The 22,009-nt window shown below is 38.7% G+C and overlaps 1 protein-coding gene across 11 annotated transcripts in view; it reads left to right on the forward strand.

Annotated features, from left to right (window-relative positions):
• Positions 1–22,009, forward strand: part of VPS13B (vacuolar protein sorting 13 homolog B) — a 427,964-nt gene that overhangs the window by 387,136 nt on the left and 18,819 nt on the right. For all 11 annotated transcript variants that reach the window (XM_038130163.1, XM_038130155.1, XM_038130158.1 and 8 more), the window contains 14 exons: positions 3,409–3,564; positions 4,884–5,147; positions 5,298–5,381; positions 5,549–5,724; positions 6,207–6,377; positions 7,046–7,247; positions 8,238–8,426; positions 8,867–9,013; positions 10,237–10,511; positions 12,036–12,163; positions 12,753–12,952; positions 15,443–15,561; positions 16,714–17,528; positions 21,728–21,904. In XM_038130163.1, the coding sequence (XP_037986091.1) occupies positions 3,409–3,564; positions 4,884–5,147; positions 5,298–5,381; positions 5,549–5,724; positions 6,207–6,377; positions 7,046–7,247; positions 8,238–8,426; positions 8,867–9,013; positions 10,237–10,511; positions 12,036–12,163; positions 12,753–12,952; positions 15,443–15,561; positions 16,714–17,528; positions 21,728–21,904 (3,103 nt within the window). The remainder of the gene's footprint in view (positions 1–3,408; positions 3,565–4,883; positions 5,148–5,297; positions 5,382–5,548; positions 5,725–6,206; positions 6,378–7,045; positions 7,248–8,237; positions 8,427–8,866; positions 9,014–10,236; positions 10,512–12,035; positions 12,164–12,752; positions 12,953–15,442; positions 15,562–16,713; positions 17,529–21,727; positions 21,905–22,009) is intronic.

The following is a 22,009-nucleotide window of genomic DNA, read 5'->3' on the forward strand; positions in this document are numbered from 1 at the left end:
CCCCAAAAAATCTTTTCCTAGCTTCACGTAGAAGAGAAATACAACCTAAAGAACCTTGGTGAAACCAGGTTAAATCTGGTGAATCTACAAGCAAAGTAGAAATCAAATTTGCATCACTGAGCATTTTGAGGGCTCAAGCTTTAAATTACTTATACAGCTGGAAATTGATGCCTTTTCTGGACAGGCTAAATTCTTAGTCTCACTTTTAATCCCTCATTTTAGTCCTCATGCTTTGTCATATGACACACAGCTTTATTTACTCAGATCATATACTTCACTCACACATCTAGCTGAAAACCTAAGTAAATTTTGAGGAGCACATAGAAACATTCTGTGAAGAGGCATGATAAACACATTATTTTAAAGATAAAGGTTTTCTAGCCATTTGCTCCAGTAAGAGCAGTTTCATCTTAATCTGCCTTCCTTGAAGTAATTTCTATTCCTTTCAAAACAGAAATCCCTAATGGCTAAGAATTACAAATCCAAACTGCAGCCAAGTCTAGTCAAAACAAAACTCTCTGGGTTATCTGCTGGTATATTTGCCCGACAGAAAAAGCAGAAATCAAATATTTACACGAATGAGTCCCTATCTTCACGTATACAATAGATAGTCTGTTTAAATCCTCTCTAAGCTACAAATTTTCACTTATCAATGGATTGTATTTCTTAGAATACTTTGAAGTCCATTTTTTTGTACCTTAATGCAATGAATTCTCTTTTCTCCTAATAGATGTCCCATACCTAGCTATATTTGTTGAACTCTTTTGAACAGTGTGTATGATAAATTCTTAGAATTAGCATAAAGCTTGATCATTGAAAGTGGTAATGACAATTATTGCAAATCTTTGGTATCAGGTCACTTTGATACCTGTTTGGTCACAGTGAGGTGCAAATAACACCAAGGTTCTGGGTTCAGTCCCTGTAAGAGCCATTCACTTAAGAGCTGGACTTGATGATCCTTGTGAGTCCCTTCCAATTTAGAAAATTCTGTGAATCTGTAAATCTGTTTTCTGCTAAAGTGATGCCAATGTCTAATTACTTAGTTCTCTAAAATCACTGCCATTTTTATTTCCTGCCATATGTTTCTACATCATTTTGTGTCATTTGCTGATTATTTCTAGCCATCTTTTCCAGAAATCTCACACTTAAATAATCATTCAGAGATCCATTTTTTGTTTTAATGGAATGCAGTTTCTTGGCTCAAAAGTAAACTTACACAGCACCCAATTCTTACACTGTTAGGTCATTAATACAAATATATTAGATATCTTTAAAGTAAATTATGAAGGCTGTATCCTTTGCGTTTACCGGCATGCAAATTGTATGTTTGTTAGATAAGAAAATGCCAATAGATGATAATAGCTCTTCTTTATTTTTCTTCCTGAATCTTGAAGTTAAATGCAGACTAATCGCTACGCAGCAAATTAGTAAGGCAGCGTTTGGGAGCTAATGACTGCTCAGGGAAAGCTGACAGCATGTTCCTTGGGAACATTCAGCTCGTGAGCAAAGCTGTTTATACAGGGTGGGAGACATCCTAGTGTTGTAGCTACATGTAATTACTAATTGTCAATTACGGCATTTACATGACATCTATCTTTGGAGCACGCAGTATTTTGTGGGCCTGCTAGCTGAGACTGACCACTTAAGTACCTTTTCTCATTATTTGGCTGTCATTTCCAGCTACCATTCTCTCCAAAGTAAACAGTTTTCGTGTTTCTCCTAATTTTCATATGTGATGAGATTTATTCCCAGCTGCCTCTGTGAGAAACTGAACAGATTCCAGCCACTGCAATTGGATTTTTTTTGTTGTTTTCTTTTTCCTTTTCTTTGACTAATGCTTCAGAATCAAAGTGACATGTTTGTTTATGAGTTTGGCTATCCTAGTGTACAGCCTCCCTCAACATAACCTTGAATATAAAGCTGTGCCCACACGTGAGCACATCCAGATGCCTGTCCTTGCACACACGGGCACGTATCAGCCTTTGTGCTTCCAGCATAAAACTCATTTGAATCTGAATGCAGCAGTCATCACTCTTGCAAATTCAAAAGCCACCCACTGAATGGATGTTATTGTTCTGTGTGTAACTTGTGCTGAGGATACCACAAATTACAAACAGGCTACTGAGTTGTAATATCTTTGAAAGTTATTGCTGCGGTTGTTTCTTAAAACAATGAAGGAAACCCCAACATCCAGCCCTTCACTAAGTCCAACTGACCAGGCCCATGGTGAGTGCTATCTCTTTCTGGAAACAAATCATGGAAGAACACAGTATTTACAAGTTTCAGTTTTTGCTAGTGTAAATAATCAATCTTTGGGCCTTATCCTGTTCTCAATTACTTAAATTAATTAATGACAGATGTCCAAAATCAGAGTGAAATTCAACCCTCAAGAGAGAACTCCCACAAGGCCTTCATATGACTGTTTTAAAGAACTTAAGTGATGCTTAGGCTCTGTGCTGGCCCTCTGCAAAGAATAAATTTTACCCAGAATGCTTATTGCTTTGATCCCTTATATATAACTCACATCCTTAAGTTTGCACAGCCACAAAAGATCTATACAGAGCTAAATAGCCAGATCTTCAGCTGGTGTAAATTTATGTAACTTCATTGACCTACATGGAACAGTACCAATTTTCACTACTCTGGCTTTAAGAATCTCCATGGGACAGAGGTAAGTGCGTATGGTGGGTAAATGGATGAAAGGCTCTTCAAATGATGAAAGACTGTATTGCTCTGGAAGTGATTTAAGTTAAACTAGAAAAAAGCCACTCCTTTTCCGGAATAAATCACATAGGGAGTATAATTACGCAGTTAAATTTCTTCTCATGCAGTCAAGCTTGAACTTACCACCACATTTGTGTAAGAAATGAAATGTTTCCCATCTCTCAGCAATATACCACATTCTGCATTTAACAGACACATACATGCAAGCTGTACAAGTCCTTCTTTATTTTCAAAGGGAAGGGTATTTGTAATTTTCTGGTTTATTCTGAAGGCAAAAAATCTGGCCTGGACCTGCATTCCATATCACCTTGCTGGTAATAGAATGGGCTTCTAGAACAATTTCAAAGGCAGTAAAGAAAATCTCCTATTTCCTGTTTTATGCACTCTAGTCTACTTGCTCTTTTTTTTGTGAGCAGTTGTGTGCCTGGATGTTAAACATACTGTTAAAGCAGGTAATTTATAGAAATGCATGAGTCAGAGCCATTTTATGGTATTGTTGCTTCTTCTGATTGTGTCTGAAATCACAGAATTACAGACTGAATGGATCATTCAGACAACTGGTGTGCTTAGCATTGCTGAGATTTCAAACCAAGAACATTTCTCTGTCATGGGAATTTATATCCTACTGCAAGGCACTTTTTTTTCCCCGGTTATGTATTGAAGTAGTAATTTCTTTCTTTCCAGCTGTTACACATCTGTATTGAAGGCTGGGGAAACTGGCGGTGGTCTGAGCCATTCAGCGTGGACAATACAGGGACCTTTATTCGCACCATTCAGTACAAGGGCCGGACAGCATCACTCATTATCAAGGTTCAGCAGCTCAGTGGTGTGCAGAAGCAAGTAAGGATTTGATCCAGTTAAGAAAAAATAACATGAGTAATTTAAACTGTTGCCTATTCATGAATTAGTCACTTTGTTATTTATTCTCTCCTACTGGGATTTGCAAAAAAACTAGTATAGCAGTCTTTTGGGGCTATTTTGGGGAATTTTTACAACCTTTTTCTTCACTTTGGTGTCGATCTTGGCATTTAAAAGCTCGGTTACCAACATGTACTTTATATGCGCCAGTAAACATCCCTTTGCGTGGTTCATAAGTTCTGACAGTGCTAAGTTACATAATCTCTTACATGTTTTGAACTCTTGAGAAATAGATTTTTCTCTTAATTTTTTTTCTAATGTTCATAATATATTCTGGGTAGTAATTCAGGCTTACATATTTGTTGAAGTAAAAGAATTACCAAATTAACATTTGAAAATCAGCTGCTGTGCAATAACTTTCCCTTTACTGTCTTTGTAAAGAGATGTGTAATAACACTGCAGCCGTTCTGCCTGCATTGGCAGAAGCCAGAGCCTGTAGTGGACAGAACATGCTCAGCTCATGGATGTGGCAGAGCTGTACTGCACAGCTACAGTACAGCTGACCAGACAGGAGCAGTGCCTGGTGTCACTGAAAGCCCTGCTGGGATTTCATGTGGTGGGCTGTAGCTGTGGTGTGTGCCCCCATTCATGAAAAAATAAATGATGATGGTTGTACAGGGGGGATACACGTGGAATGGTGTTCCCTGGTATAGCTTGGAAAAATTCAAATATATCTCTACAATTCATGCATGATGGAGAGCAGCAACACCGAGTCTAATCTGATTGTTTTCTAGGTGTGTGCACTAAATACAGAAACACATTACAGTCATTTAATGAAATGATAAACTTTAAAATGGCAGACATACTGTGAAAGCTCTGGATCATTGCCTTGGGATGGGAATGTGAGGTATCCATAGAAACCTTTCTGAAGTACATCCCTGTGACTGCTCAGAAATGTCTCAGCATTCAGAGACCATCACAGAACTCTTAAAATCCAAACCAGAACTGTCAGCCATGGACAGTGCTGCTGAGTTCAGTGGGAAGGAAAGTGGATACGTGTTTCTTTTAAGTGTGGATACTGCTTTTGCAATATTTCAAGCATTCTAATGCCTAGATTTCTATGAAATTGGACATACATTTGGCCAATAAAAATAATGTTTTACCAGTCACTGCCTTCAGCAGTGCCTGGGGAAACCTAAATCAGGGAGATTATTCTTCTACAGGTTTTCACTCTCTAATTCAATTTTGACTCTTTTTTTCACAATTGTTTACATAAGAGCTGTATTTCTTGTGTGTTTTAGATCCTAATCTGTGGAAGACAGACAGTCTGTAGTTACCTTTCTGAAAGTATTGAACTGAAAGTGGTTCAGCATTACATTAGTCAAGATGGACAGGCTGTTGTTAAAGAACACATCAACTGCCTTGCAGCCAAGCAGAAATTGCCTTCATATATCCTAGAAAACAATGAACTCACTGAGTTGAGCGTGAAATCTACAGGAGATGAAGACTGGTCCCAAGATGTATGTCTAAGTTCTAAACACACAGAACACAGCACTGTCATTCAGGTATGACGAGAAATGGGTATATGGAATAGAGCATTAAAAATGTCTGAGAGAACTGAGCACTTCACATTTAGACTTCTGTTTGATACAATGAAACAGTGAATGTTATCATCCTGAATAATGTTAGTGTAATGCTGATCTTTCTATAAATAGGTACCATCTTCAAAGAGTTCGATTACATATGTGTGGTGCACAGTTTTGACTTTGGAGCCCAATTCACACGTGCAACAGCGATTAGTAAGTACATTTAATGTTTCTGAAATCTAAATGTTCATGCCTTATGTGTCATATAATAAATTAAGGTCAGAATGACCCGCTGTAAACATTTATCAATAGTTTGTTTCAACGGTTGTAATACTGAAATAAAATTGGCTTTAAATTGGTGTATTTTTTTCTTTTTGTAGATTGTTTTCAGCCCTCTTTTCATTGTAAGGAGCCATCTTCCAGACCCTATTATCTTACATATAGAGAAAAGAAGCCTGGGGCTGAATGAAACACAAGTGATTCCAGGGAAAGGACAAGAGAAAGCACTGCAAAATATAGAACCTGATCTTACACACCACCTGACTTTTCAAGCCAGGTAAAATACTCATTTTCCTTGAAAATGGTTCATTTGTATGGAAAAGAAAGAATAATTTACACTTGAACTTCTTCTGCATTTTTTTCTGAAAGTGTGCCGTGCCCAGAGGGGATATGACTGAACAAGCATAAATAGCTGAAATTATATTGGAGGAAATATTAAATTTGGTGTAACTATCCTAAGCACACTGGCATTTGTTTAATTGAGACTTCCATATTCTTGTATTTTATAAAACAAATTCCTGGATTATCTTGAAATGGTTTTTTGAGAATACTGAAGAGTTTTTAGGGTCATTACAGTATGATAACAAATCCATGCATGTCAGTAAATTCTCAGGAACTTGTTGGACACCGTAACTTGATTCATCCACAATTACCATGAGAGTGTTCTTGCTGCAGAGTCCACTTGGGAAGCCTCATTAGAGAAAATGTTAATGCTAATGCTTGATCTTGTTGTGTGACTGAGTCTGTTTTCAATGACAGGGAAGAAGATGATCCATCAGAGTGTGCAGTGCCTATCTCGACCACTCTGATTAAACAGATAGCAACTAAATCCAATCCGGGTGGCAACGTCAGCCAAGTGCTCTCCGAGTTCTATGGCATTGCTAGTCCTTCCCAGCCTGCGTGGCCTTATAATAGGAAGGATTCAGACAGGTAATTCCTTGCTAAACCTTCTTCATGACTGTTGCATTGCCTTTCCAAATAAACTGAAACCACATTCTGGAAGACTGTATGTGATGAACTTTGAATATATTTTCAGCATTTACATAATTCCTTCATGTAAACTGCAGAATCTGTGGCAGATGGGGAAAAAATTAGGTCAGCCTCAGGTCTGCCCTTGCTTACACTGAGAAGATTGCATCAGTGTGGATTTTTAAAAATGGAACCATTTTTTTGTGAATGCGCTTTCTTTACTGCCGCTCTAGAGGCTGTTGTTTATTCAGCTGCTGTTTGTTTCAGCAGAGAAACAGGGAATTGCTGTAGAAGTAGTTGTTGGGGAAAGAAAAAGGAAATGTGATTTGATGACTACATAAGTCACAGGTTTAGCTCCGAAGGACAGTGGTAACTTTGTTAAGGCATTTATTAATTGACTAAATTCAGGCTGAGCTTGTAGAGTTAAAACTATGCCTTTGCAGCCTACACCTATCTAGATCTTTCTGACAGCACCTCAGTGTGTTCCAGAATGATAAGGGAAGAAGAGAAGTTTTTCTATCTCACAACCAGAAAAGCCTTGCAAATTTCTGAAAAAGACACCTTAGCATTTGTAATCTTGAATTCTTTATTCCTTTGACTTTAAGTTTTTGCTTATTTGTTTTTGACAGCTATGAACAGCTCTCCCAGTGGGATAGTCCAATGCGGGTAAAGCTGTCAGTGTGGAAACCCTGTGTTAGAACTCTGCTGATTGAACTCCTGCCCTGGGCTTTGCTTATCAATCAGTCCAAGTGGGACCTCTGGCTGTTTGAAGGAGAGAAGATTCTTCTTCAAGTACCTAGTGGGAAAGTAATTATACCTCCCAACTTCGAGGTAACTATGCCATTCACATTAGCAGGCACAGGTCTGCTAAACACACTGATTCTGAAGAATGGTTAGTTCTCCAGATGATTCCCACTTTGCAGTTACTGTGTCTGTTTGTCTGTTAGTCGTATGATGAGGACTAGCAATAACAATAGGAATTCACCACACTGACTGAATCACCAAGTGGGTACCACAACAACTTGGTAGCGATGTTTGAAAAACAGCATCCTAAAGATGCATAGTTAAAAATTGTCCACAAGACACTGTAGGAAGAAGGCCTTTGTTCCATCAGCAGCCTTTTCCCCTTCCTCTCAGTTCAGCCCAAGAATCTGCGACATGGCTGCAAGGTAGCAGCACACGAAGGTTGATCTAAAGGCCAAGTAAAGACTTTGTGTTAACATGTCAGTTGAGAAATTGTTGACCACGGTAGCAAAATTGACAGCCTGAAAGGAATATTTGGTTTGAGAGCACTTTATGTAATGTTATTTCATAGCTTTTAATGTTACCAAGAAAATTTGATAATGACAAAGAATGAATTACAATAGAGGAAGATTTTTTTAAATAAAGCCTGCCTTCCTTAATTCAGTGTAACAGAGCTTCCCACATACCTTGACCATGCACATTTTTTTTAATTATAAGTCTGATATTCTTTAGTTTTGAAATATTTAGGTTGATTTGACACCGCAACTTGTTAATTCCAGTTGAGCAATCTGATACTTCCTATTTATTCTGTCATCTTTTGCCCTTCCATGTATGTCTGCTAATAAACAAAAGGTCTACCTAGTAACACATCTCAGTGTGGACTACAGCCTTGATCCCCTGTGAGGATCAGTTCCTTATCCACCTTGTGGTTTCATCTATTCTTGTACCACATAGAAAGAATCAGGGGGAGAAAGGCAGGAAATTGCATTCACTGCCTGCTGAAAACTGCATTTAGAAGTGTAGTAGAAATGGATCAAGTTGTGAACAACTGACAATCACTCATTTTTTCACTTGCAGGAAGCTTTTCAGGTTGGAATATACTGGGCAAACACCAATACTGTGCACAAATCAGTGGCCATTAAACTGGTTCATAATGTGACCTCCCCAAAATGGAAGGATGCCGATAATGGGGAAGTAGTAACATTGGACGAAGAAGGTTTTGTTGAAGCTGAAATTAAACTTGGTGCTTTTCCAGGTCATCAAAAGGTTAGAAGAAAATCTTAATGATTTGTAACTTTATCATGTAAAAACAAAAAGTCATATAGCAGATAAAACAATCAAATGTGTGCACTGTGAAAGCTTCTCCCTAATTATGTTAATATATGTCCCACATAAAGAGAACATAAACAATGTATGAAATATAATTTAAAGAATTAGATTGCCAAAAACATACTGTGCAACCCATAAAGATAATACAATATCTCCTGGAAAAAGAATTAATGAATTTTCAATCTTGTTTGGATAACATTGACAGATGCAACTTCAAAAGTACATGATGTGGCTCCAGTTACAAAGTGCATGATTACAGAGAGGATTTCTTTGATTAGAAAGAGAACAGCACTTCTATTGCTACATCTCACTACCTTTTGTGGTTTTGTGTGACTTCATCACAATTTTCATTTCATCACAATTTCATTATCTTACAGTTGTGTGAATTCTGCATTTCTTCCATGGTTCGACAAGGTATACAAATTCTGCAGATAGAAGATAAGACGACAATAATCAATGATACATCATATCAAATCTATTATAGGCCACAGCTTTTTATTTCCAAATCCCACTCAGAAGAAGAGGTAAAGCACTGTAGATACTGGTTTTGTTTGTCATCTGTGGAAAAATGGTTGTTTATATCTGTACCTGTATTTAGATGAGCTGCATATAGCAGAGCTTGGAACCTAAATCTTTAGACATAATAATCATAAAGTAATTTATATCATTTAGAATACTGGATCCTGGGTAAATTCAACTCCAGTAATTAACTGTGCTCAGAAATCTGTACAAGCAGCAAATTCTTGCACATTGCAGAATTAGTTCTGCCTGTTCTCCATCTGTTCAGGCACTAATGGCCATTTCAGTAAAATAGGCAGCGTAATCCGTAGTAGCTGTTGAAAATGTTCTCAGAATTTTTACTGAGTTTGAGTGTAAAAGAGGTATATTGGCCTGGCAGCCTGAAAACTTTTTGTTATCCTTTTGGGAAGATTCCAGTTATCTGAGCAAAGCTGCAGAACTAGAGATGTGCCCAAAGTTTATGTATTTCGTAGACTGCATCAAATTGTGAATATCAGTTTTCTAATAATCTCACAGAATATTTAAGGACTAGCTTGCAGGAACTAAAATGTATGCATGGTCAATATATTTTAATCAACCATTTATACATATTTATTGAAGATTACATTTATAGTAAAATATGTGGAAAGAATTCTTAGAGTCCAACTTAATAGAAGAGCTGGCAGATGAACAAATTTTTAAAGTTCCTGTTTCTGTATTGTTTTCCTTCCGCTTTAGTTTTCTTCACATCAGTACCTACAGTTGTGCATCACACATTTTGTGGCAGTCTAAATATAGGGAATTGGGAAAATGCTAAGGCTAAAATCCATTCTTATTTTTGTAATCCTAAATGGATTTTGTTTGCACAGTCGTGTTACAGGAATGTAACTTGATTTTGGTAGAGCTATGTTGTGCTACTGAGAGCCGACTGTAGATCTCAGAATTAGAGAATCACAGGAAGGCTTGGGTTAAAAGGGACCTTACAGATCATCTTGTTCCAAACCCCTCAGCATGGGCAGAGACATCTCCCACTAGAGCCAGTTGCTCAGGACCCTCAGATAGCTGTACTACAAACCTATACCCGAAGGCAGAATTTGGCCAAATAGCCTTTAATGCAATGTACTTACCGCGACCTTTAGTTTAGCTGTGGACATTGGCTACTTGAGAGTGTTCTGTGCAAAATCAACATGAACAAACCTCCTTTCAGGAGCCAGCATGCCGTGCTACCAACCTCTTTTTTCATTTCCAGGACTTCCACTCCCCCGACAGTACGGTGTTCAGCGTCGGCCCGGCCGGGGCAGGCAGCGGGGAGGCGCTGAGCGCCGTGCCCTGCTGGGACCTGCTGTGGGAGCCGGGAGCCTCGGCGGCGGGGGCGTCTCTGGGGGACAGGCGCCTGGTGCTGAGCTTCAGCGGCGCCGGGAGCCGCCAGCTGTGGAGCCTCCCGGCCGTGGTCAGCGCGGAGCTGGCGAGGCAGAGCGTGGCAGTGCCCGTGGGCGCGCCTGCCGAAAGCGGATTCTGCACCAGGTACTGGGCGCTCTCCAACACTGAACTTGGCTTGTTGCTGGCAAGCCTCAGCTAGTCAGAAACCATAAGAGAGTAATGCAAAAGTCAAAGTAACACATGCCCCCCATATGTAAAGGCAAGTCCTACTTTAATTTTAAAATTGTTATCTTCTGATGGTTTTGATGCCTTTATTGTAAATGGTTTAGTGGTATGACCATGTACAAGTTGTACACTTTTTAGAATGTATGGCCTGCTATTTTTTTCTGTGCATGCAAATAAGAGCATGAAAAGCTTATATTGGGGAATTAAGGTGGTTTTTTTTAATTTGTAAGCAACAATTTAAGAGTTCAAGGACGGTGTGTAATAATACAATACAAAAATTTAGGTTTTGTTTATAAAAGGTAGACATACAGTTTTATAAGCATGATAAGAGGATAAAAAAGAAAAGACAAAAGGGATGAAAATATTTTGAGATTACAGCAAGGAAAAATTTCAAGTTTTAAAGCTTGAGCTGTGCAGTTGTACATTCTATTTACAAACTTATGGAACCAGCTAGTTAAAAATAGCAGTCTAGTGACTTGTCAGATGAGCAGCTTCATTTCTTGAACCTGATCTCTGAATCTATTCATGCTTATACTGGTATGAACAAGAAACAATCTGCTGAAATTAGAGAAGCTACATCGGTATATGTTACCAGAGATGTGATCTTTCTCTTCCCTGAAGTGCTTGATATTATTCAAACCCTCACACAGTTCCTCTGCAGAGTCCAAGAGGTGTCATTTTGAATACTAAAGATTCTTGCACAGACTTCAGATTTTAAAAAAATTAATGGAAACAATAAGGGAAGTATTCCTTATCATTCTGCCACAGGCGTAGAGAATTCCATATTCCTAATCAGATTTTCAGACTTTGGATTTTTTAAAATCACCATGAGGTTAAGGGTTTTTAGCAGTAGCCAATAAATTTGCTCAAGAGAAAATAAAAAAGAATGTATGTTTATGCATGAAGATATTTTACGTAGCTAATGAGCAGAACTAAATTATTTTTGGAAACCAATGATGATCCATAACATTAACATTTAAAAGAACAGTAGCATTGAGGATCATTCCAGGGGAGCAGTCAGTTAGATTTAAGTATTTGTTCAAATACCTTTCATGTGTACCAGAGAAGTATCCATGCAAATTCTTCTGGAAATTTTTTCAGATTTATGTTGGAAATTTGGGCCTACAATCTCATGTTTTTAATTTAATATAAGTCTCTGCTGGCTAGGGCTCTCATCTTGTAGACCTACATGTTCAGTTTAATTCATGAGTACTCTCCATGAAGCAATTTCTTCTCTCATGTTTTTAGGCTATTTCCACATGTTCTTCTGTTGAAGTGGAGATGTGTACTTGCCTAAATGTAGATAAAAATATATGGATTTGGAACTTGATAACAAAGAATATTACAGATGCTAGTTTTGAATATTTTTAATTGTTCAGGGTAATAATATGTAAAGATTTCATCCAAAACAGGTATAATCCAATATTTCTGCTTCTGTTTTAGAGCTATAGCACTGACTTATCAAGAGCATCTTGGTGTGACGTACCTAACACTTACAGAAGATCCTAGCCCTCGTATAATTATCCACAATCGGTGCTCCATTCCATTGCTTCTAAAAGAGAATTTCAAAGGTAGGTACTAAACAATAATTAGAAACAGTGCACTGTAGTATAACTTATCTTACTGTATCTCCAGTCCAAAATTGAGTTCAGTGGGTGTTTTGGTTCTAGCAAGAACTTGATGCCCTCATGAAGGTCTGTCTCAAAGTGAGAGACTCTGGAAGCTGTTGGAGCTAATTGTGAGGTCAGGAGTATGAACTTAAATATTTGTCTCTGGGCCTTTGGGTGTCCCTGTTCCAGCTGTCGAGGTGACGCAGCTGTAGGAAATCCATAGGCAGTGGAGTTTTGCTGACATCAATTCAATCCCATGGAACATTTCTATTGCCTCAGATTGGCAAATGTAACAAAACATATTGTCAAAAGTCTGGTTAGAGTAAGTTAATGTAATGATCAGCAGAATATTATTTCTGTAAAACTTTATGAAATAGAAAGAGAAAAGGAAAAAACCCAAACATATAATATTCTAAGTGATGGAAAATAAATGTTTTTATTTATTAGGAATATTTCAGACAGAAACTTTCTTACTTGTGCAAGTGTAGATGAGTTTTGATTTCATATAGGTTTTAGAAGGTCTGATCTTGTATATTTTATAACATTTCAGATACACCCAAGTTTGAAGTTTACTGTAGAAAGATTCCAGCTGACTGTTCGATTCATCATGAACTTTACCATCAAATCTCCAGCTATCCAGACTGCAAAACAAGAGATTTATTGCCCAGTATTCTCCTGAAAGTGCTGTCATCTGATGAATTAGTGAACGAATGGAGTGATGTTGTGGACATCAACAACCAAGGAACACAAGTAAACCATTATACATTACTTCCTAATTCACACCATAAATGGTTGTCTTTCTGACCTGCGCAGTGCATTGTTCCTCCGCAGTAAATGTATCCTTCCTGTTGGTTTAAGGGGTTTTATTTAACTCCTGGGAACTCTCCTGCCTAACTAAGCCCCTTCCTGTGAAAGTTTCAGAACACAGACTATCTTGTTTCCTATCTCTTTTTGAAAATTGCTAGATTGAACGTACAGGCTTTATAACACTGGTTTTTTTCACTTTTTAATCAGCCTGGTGTTGCCTGGAAAAATCAGTCTTGAAAATTTCTGGGCTCTGTAAGCAAAGGATGCCACAGGATCCAGGAAAATTTGGTGACTTAATTATCATGGGATAATTATCTTAATATCTTGTAGGAATCATCACGGTCATTGTCCCTCTGTGTCATTACAGAAGCTACTCATGTCTTTCTAAAACAAAACAACCCCTCCCTTTTCTTTCCTTCTGTTATTTTTCTTTGCATATTGAGGTAAATGAAAGCTTCCTTGGCTGAAGTAATTCTTTTTGATGGGAATTTTTTCCATCTTTGAAGTCATTAGTTTACATGGAATCAACATAAACTGCTTGGCTCTTTGAAAGAAATACTAGTTTCAGATGTTTTCCCTGGGCACGAATCACAAAATGCTCTTGATTATTGAGTGTTATGTTATATAGCAAGTAGTTCAGTTCCATTCAGCAAGCAAGTCAAGCAATGCAAGGTTTCAAATTTCAGTCATTAATGTTATGCCAGACCAGGGTTCTTTATAAGTATCTGGCTCCTAGAAGGAATTAGATGCTAAGACAACATTTGGGGATCATTGTCTACTTGAACAGCTCTCCAAAAAAGTATAGCCTTCTGTTATTGAAGTTTTAGGATGTACATGTTGAAAATTTTCCCAGGATTTCTAGGTCTGTTTTTCTCTATGAAAACTATGAATATAAGTGAATAAGGAGTGAATAATATTGTCACATACAGTTCAGTTCAGGTTGTGAAATAACTGGGATTTAAAGGATCTTAGGTAATTTGTATTTCTTCTATGTAGTCATAGATAGGTACTTCTTGTCCTATTAGAAAGTAAATGTAAAATTACTTAAAACTAATACCTTAATAAATATTCAAGTACTTATCATCAGAATCATCTGAAATTGGAAATTAAAATGACCAATCTTCAAGATCAGTGGAGGTTTATTTAGAATAATTAGAGTTTTGAAAATTCTGAACATGTCCTTTTTTCTCCAGTTCCATGTAGGATTGTGAATCTCTTCCAGACCAGCAAAGGACTTGTCAAAAGTAGAAATTCTCTTATATGTAATTGTCAAAAGAATAAGAAATTCAATTAATGAAATTTAATTATCTGTACAAGGTTATTATGAATAGCCTAACAATCAGTTTGTGCTGATCCTACTAAACTTCCAGTTGATTTTGCTTCTAGTGACTTCTTAACATCAGTAAAGATTCTTCAAGACAACTAGCTGTTTGTTTTACCTGTACTAGCCCAATATCTTTGTGTTATTTCTCAAGTTCACATTCCATTATATTATAGCTTCTGTCATTGCAATCTAGTAAACAGTTCTGTTGATAGTAACCTTACAAGAAAAGAGAAGCCAGCTTGCTCTAACAAGGACTGCTGTGAATTTTCCAAACCTTTAAAAGATCTTAATCTTTTGTATTCTGGAGAAACACAAAACTTGGAAATATTGCAGAATTAAGCTCCAAAAGCAGTACATCACTTCTCTAAGTAGGATATTCCTAAAGACAACTTACCCAGAATTAAAGTTCATACACCTGTGAGCAAAACACAAACCTGTTGTCAAATTCCCATTTTTTCTGTCTTTTTAGTTGTTTTATGCTTTCCAATAGATTTTTGCCATTTTCTCATGCTGGCACCTTGCCTGTGAAGGTGTTCTCACAAACCAGTTTAAATGGCTTAATAATATGATCAGTCTTGAGTTGTTAATGCAAGTTTTCATGGATCCAAAATGTTACTTTTCAGTCTTCATGTGTTTTACATGATGCTGTCAGCCATTCATCCACCCAGCTCTGAGCTAGAGCATAGCAACACAATGTTAGTTTAGGGGTTTTTTTCTAGAGGAGAAAGTGGCATTTTTTGGAGCTCCAGGAAAATGCCTTTCTGCTTAATCCAAAATCAAAAATTAAAATTTCCTCTTTATTCTTCTCATATAAACTCCACCCTCCCCAGCACATCTTGGTTTTTTTCTGGAAAAGTGTCTTATTAAAATGTATTCAGTTATGCAGTTGAATGATGAGATGCAAACTTCATCTCCCTGAATAACTGAAATACTTAAAGTATCAGAGCAGTTATTTTCTGAATCACTGAAATATGACTTTTTTTCCTGAATAGTATCCTGATTTGAGTAAAAGATCTCAACCAGAAGGCATTAATAACATTAATTTAATTTATTATATTAAAAATAGTGATTTTGGTTACATTCCATGTGTTTTTAACCCTCTCCTTTAGATTGTGTTCTTAACTGGCTTTGGCTGTGTTTATGTGGACATCACCCATCACTGTGGAACAATAGTCATAACCTTGGCCCCAGAAGGAAGAGCAGAACCTGATGGTATCAACCTCAACAGGTACATAAAGCACATAAAAGATGATTAAAAGCATTGCTGGGAGCTCAATCAGCTTTTTAAGTGTTAACTGACTTAAAAACTTTAACTTAACTCTTTGTTTTGTTTAATACTCCTGCCTGCTCTGTAGCATATGTTCAGACCATATGGCTTTGTATATCACAGTTAAAAATCTAACATCAAAAATCATGTCACTTTAGGATAAACATTAGATGACTAGTACAAAAAGAGGACCTGGGTTGTTCATTAAAGAAAAAAAAAGACATTTTCCATTGTAATAAATTTTGTGTGTGTTCGTCAGTTTAAAAGTTATTTAGCCAGGTCCTGCCATCTGTAATCTTACAAGTTCCCAAAGATTTCATATGCAAGAGCTGTAGAAATAGCCTTACAGTTAGTAATTAATCATGCTTGATTATAACACCCTTCTTTAGAAGATTTCCCCACTTCCATAATACACCAAAATCTGGTCCTCAGCTTCATTCAACTGCAATTATAATACTGCTTATTTCTAAGCTGCAGAATGCTTGGCCTCCAGCAATCCTGTTACAAATAGAGCGGAATTTGTTGTACTGTTTTTATTTGCATTGTAATTAAGTATTAATCCCCAAGCAACTGGTCATATCAGCAGTACCTGATAGTCCATTTGCCAGTTAACCTTGGCAATGGGCAGTTTACATTGCAGGGGGAGGCCCTCAATGCCATCAGTATAAAAATACTGCAGTGGCTTCATTGGAGCGCACTCGCTGTGTGTGATGTGAAATGATTATCTGTACTAGTAACCTTCAGTGAAACATCTGAGGCTGTACATGAATCCTCAGAAAATTGTATCTGTGGTGTGTTTTAATATTTGTCTCTGTAAAATATAATAGGGAATTACTGTGTAGATACAGACGTTCCTGTCCAAACTCTCCTGCTGAATGATAAAAAAGACAACCCTGGTATAGATATATGCTGTCCTGTTTCTTGGAAGACCTCCTGGGTGGTACTCACTGTGGTGATTAAGACTGCCAAATCCCAGTAATGTTAGCAGGACTTGCGTAATGAGTTTCCCACATATTATAGAGAATGTCTCTCTTGATAGCTCTTCGAGCAAGCAAGATGCCAGGTGAGCTCCAAAGACACAAAGTAATAAAACTTCTTTTCCCTCCTGTCTAGAAGTCAAGAGCAGACCCTGTCACTGAAAATGTTCATCAGTCAGTTGAGTATTGCTGCATTTGATGATATTACAAACCACAAAGTGTCATCTGAGCTCCTGCGTCTCACAGCGGACAATGTTTTCCTCCACATGGCCCCAGCCACCAGCTCCCTGTCACAGGAGGTCCAGCAGGACTCTGTGGAAGGCCTCCCACAGTTTCATAGTCTCCAAGTGTATTGTGAGGACTTGCAACTGGACAATCAGTTGTACAGCAAATCCAATTTCCATTTTGCAGTCCTGCTGTGCCAAGAAGAGAAAACTGAAACCGCGCAGTGGTCAAGAATGAACAATCTCATTGTTTGTAACAAAGATTTGGAAAGCTATAAGGAAAACTGCTTTATTAAACTCTGTATTGCTTTTTCTGAGGAAGAGAATTTCACGTTTCACGTGAATGACCTCAGCTTTGAGCTCAAACCAGCTAGGCTCTATGTGGAAGACACTTTTGTTTACTACATTAAGACTTTGTTTGATACATATCTTCCAGAAAACAAAACTGCTTGTAAATCCATCAGTGCTTCAGATACTACCCTGATAGTGCCTGAACAAGTGAGAGAGCATGCAAGAGCTTTAGTCAAGCCAGTGAAGCTCCGAAGATTAAAAATACAACCTGTTAATCTCCTTGTCAGTATTCATGCTTCATTGAAACTGTATATAGCCTCAGACCACACCCCTCTCTCCTTCTCTGTGTTTGAGCGAGGACCCATCTTCACCACGGCCAGGCAACTTGTCCACGCCTTGGCCATGCATTACGCTGCTGGAGCGCTTTTCAGAGCAGGTGAGTGCTTTTCCTTCCTGAGCAACATTTTCATTGGATATCAGAATTCTGTGACTGTCACTCAAGATGAGCACCCTGGACGTTAGCAGTACAATTTTTGTTCTCCTTAAACACTGTTTGATAATGATACTTTCAGATGCCATTCAGGTCCTGTCATGCAACAGAAGGGAGATAAAATAGCTGAGCAGACACCAGTGAAGGTTTGCAACATTGTGCTAAACATTCATAAAAATGTGTTCTGGCTGGCTTAGGTTTTGTCATTTTATATTATAGCACTAGTCAGAATCAACCCACATTCCTTACATAAACTCCCCAAAACAGTGTTTAATCAAATTATTCAGCATGTTGCTCTGCGTTCAGAAGTAAATTATAGGCCTGAATGTTGTTTTGTTGTTAAAACTCCTTTTGGCTGCAGTTTATGATTAGGAATCTGTCTTTCTTCATACAGCCTTCGATCTAAACTGGCACACAGATGTTTGTTGTCCTTTGATCCAAGAACTATGAAGTTTGCTGTCAGTAACTTTTTCCTATATAGGATCAATAGCAAGCAATTAGTCTTTTTAAGTTATCAGGTACATTTTGTTTTCATAAATTCTAATGTAGAATTAATGAAATCTGGCCTCTGATGTGTCTTGGTGCAGAACAGAATTTGTGCCTGAGACAGAAGGAAGCTCCTCCATGAGCACACACAAGTAACATAGTCCACACTGAAACGTGGGATTTATTTTCCTGCAATACCAATAGTCAGATTTTCTGAGATCCTAATGCTTCCATTTGGACTGGAAGCATAGCTGCAACCTGACTTCTGTGCACACTTTCCAAAATGTACACGTGTATTTCATCTGTTTATAGACGCTAACATTGTGTTTCACTGTGTGCATACCTGACTTCCACTTCTGATTGTGACAGCAGTGTGCACAGCTGTGCACCAGAACAGTGTACCAGTTCACTATTTTCTTGCAATATCATGCTTGCAAAATTTGCAGGTTTTCTTTTTGCTACTTGTTTGGATTTGTTCTGTAGTTAAATCTCATAGTACAGAAGGGCAGATCTAGTTGCTTGGTAATTCAGAATGAAACTGTAGCCAAATATGGTCCACAGTGAAAATGCTTCTCCCCCATCACTTGCTCTGGAATCAGTGATGTATCTGAAGTCATGCATATTTAAGTATTAAGAACTGAGGTTTGCTTTGGTGGAACTTCTCTTCAGGAAAATACATATGCATATATACTTAACTCCCACTGAAAGTACTAAAACTAAAATGTATTGTTTGAAAGGTGTCACCATGATTAAAATGGTGAATTGTGCTGATTAATGTTTGGTTTAACAATGAAAATGGTTTATATTGAAGACTTTGTGACACTTGTCAAAAGAGCTGACTGTGTCAACAAAGTAAAAAAGGAAGGAAAAAATCAAGCAAAAAGCTTTATATGATCTGCACACCCTGAGGTTTTTTCTCACCATTAGCACAGTTGGTCTCTTATGGAAGAGGACTTCATGCTCCTGCATTTTTACTACATTAATCTGGAATATGGGTTGTTTGACCCCCTTCTGCTCACCACTGTCTCTTGCATAAATCACTGGTAGCATCTGCACAGAAGCCTGCCCCTACAGCCATGCCTTACACTCGGGATATGCGCTCTTTTGCCCTTAGCTGTGTGCAGGACCACTGCTGACCTGTGGGAGGGAGCAGGGTTTGCCCCAAAGCTTGCTGAAGGGGGTGCATCAGGTTGTCCTATGTCTTGCAAAGGAGTGGTCAGAATCCATTGAAGCCATGGATGGGGCTGGAGAGCTCTGTTCAAATATGCTGATTAGCATTGCTTATCTCAAATCAGCCAAACCTGCAATGGAAATGTCCTATTCTTTTCTAATTAAGTTGTCCCTATATAAAAGTGAATAAAATTCTAATCAAAAATATCACTGGTACCACATCTAACCCTATAACTGCCTATAAAGAAAATTCAGTGGCTCTCTGCTAATACAGTCATATTCACTTCATGTCAGTGGATATAATTACTATGCAGAAGTGGGAAATGCTAACCTGACATGATACTGTATTTCTGCACAGTAAAATGCCACACAGAGCTTGTGAATTGAGGGCTTGTTCCTGGTTCCTCATTCTCCTATTCCTGACTTACTCCCGGACCTTCTTCCCTGGGTTGGGTGGTCCAAGCTGGCAGTGAGGAGCCATTGGGTTTGCTCTGAGCATTGGCCAAGGAGGGTCACCCTTGCTGCAGGTTGTACATTATTCCCATACACTCTGCAAGGGTGAGCATGATCCACCCAGAGCTTCTCAAACCTGACAGGGAGGGACAGATTACAACAAACCATCCCTGGCATACCAGGCAAGCCCTCAGTTTTGTGTTTAGCTGTTTTCATTCCTGGTTTTTTTTCTGTTTTACATTCCTGAAATGCTGTCTGGCCCAGCAGGTGGGTGGAGTTGGGGTCCCCCATGTCCCCGGCTGGTGGTGCCTGCTGGGGATGTTGCAGGGCACCAAGGCACTAAGCTGCAGTGTCCTGTAGCCACTGCCCTCACACCACCACGTAGGACAAGGAATATCAAGAATATTTGGGGGGAAAAAAAGACTCTAAGGAATTATTGCAATAATATTGGTCAGAAAAAGCAGAAAGAACATCTCTCCTGTCTATACACACCTCCCCCACCCCTCCAGCTTTTCAGCACTTCACACAGTGGCAAAGATAATTTATTAAAAATCCTACAGTGAGGGAATTGCAGGCCCAACCTGGAGTTCTGGCTTCCCCTGGTCCTGGCAGGAAAGGACTGCCAGGGGATGCTCCTTTCCAGGACAGCAGGGTCACAATGTGTGTTGCTGCTCTGTTCATTGCATTGCCAGTAGCACTTGGGTTTTGTTTTTGTAGTCCATCCCACCCTCTCTGTTATGTCCACTCTGGTTCCTGCTTTTCATATTACAAGTCCTGGAGTTCTCAACCTGCCAGAACTGAAATGTGGGACAGATTCAACAAGAATAATAGATTTTCCGGGAGCTTAGAATGATAGTATGAGATTAATTCATTTCATATGAGTAACATTTTCTCTTCTGTTCCGTTTCATGATTCAGCCTTCCACAGGAATGACTGGGAGGGGTTAAAAGAAAACAAGAAAAGCATCTGGATAGCAGGAGTTTTCAATGATGAGATGGGAATAAGGAGAGCAGAGCGCAGATTAAGGGCCCTCGTGGGAGAGCTGGAGGCCAGTCTGTCCATCCTTCAGTCTTCTGGCCCTGTCACACCTTGTGTGCTCTGACAGTGCCAGCTGAAAGTCGTGGTACCAGGGCTCAAAGACCAAACAGTTCCTGTTTCACATTTATTGCCATTTCTGAATTGCTCTCTCTGGGCTGCCAAAAAAAGAGTTATGCAGCACTGTTTCCCTAATAAATCTGCTGCCTACCAGCCTGAGAAAGACAAGACCTGCAAATAGCTTTCCAGCAACAGATTGCTGCGTGCTCAGCCATCCAGCAAGCTGCTGGCAACCCTGCGTTTATATAGGAAACCAGATCTGCAGATACTTCTCCTGGGATATGCATAAGGAATACTCCCCTATGAGTAACCTAATCAGCATGTAGATGTCATTGCTGTTTACACAACTGTACTGAGCAGAAGACATTTGTCTGGCTTTCACTGCACTCTGAAAGAAAATGATCAGCTTAGAAGGGTTGGGGTGGATTTAAAATAACTTCTTAAGCACTTGTCAAAAATCTGCATCCCTTTTCCTAACACTCCATCAAGCAATTGACCTGCACACTCCCGTAAGGCAGTACATTGTATCAGTGTAAACTCCCTGTCACAATTCTATCACATAAGGATGTGAAATCACAGCGCTGCCTTATAGCGTCTAAAACCAACCCAACCATCTGAGCTTGCAGTCCATTCCTCTGTAGCTGTGAGGCTCTTGCATCCGCCTCCCTCGCACACTTTTAGCAGAAATACGGGAAGCTCCTGGAAGGAAGTAATTCTAAAGCTATTTGTGAGTTTGCCAAAAGGATTTCTTTGATTTACGAAGTATGAAAGATTGCCATTTCTGAATTCATAGTGGATGAGTTATTTCCTGTGTTTTGCTCAAAGGAAGTTCATAATGCAATGAATTCTAGTGTGAAAAAGATAATTAAGGAATAACCTTTTCACAACTGCTGCTTCTGCAGTTTTTGCAGCTGTAACATGTGTCTTGTTTCTCCACACAGGCTGGGTTGTTGGATCGTTGGAAATTCTTGGAAGCCCAGCTAGTCTGGTGAGAAGCATAGGCAATGGCATAGCTGATTTCTTTAGGCTCCCCTATGAAGGGCTGACCAGAGGCCCAGGAGCATTTGTCAGTGGAGTTTCCAGAGGAACAACATCATTTGTAAAACACATTTCCAAAGGTAGAGCTTTCACTTTATTACTCCAACTACTGCTTGGTTATCATGCATTGTTAAAGTTTTAAGTAATAAAATCTGTCCATCCTTCAGTCTCCTGGCCCTGCCTTG

This window comes from Motacilla alba, chromosome 2 (assembly GCF_015832195.1).
Source record: "Motacilla alba alba isolate MOTALB_02 chromosome 2, Motacilla_alba_V1.0_pri, whole genome shotgun sequence".
In the NCBI taxonomy this organism is placed as follows: domain Eukaryota; kingdom Metazoa; phylum Chordata; class Aves; order Passeriformes; family Motacillidae; genus Motacilla; species Motacilla alba.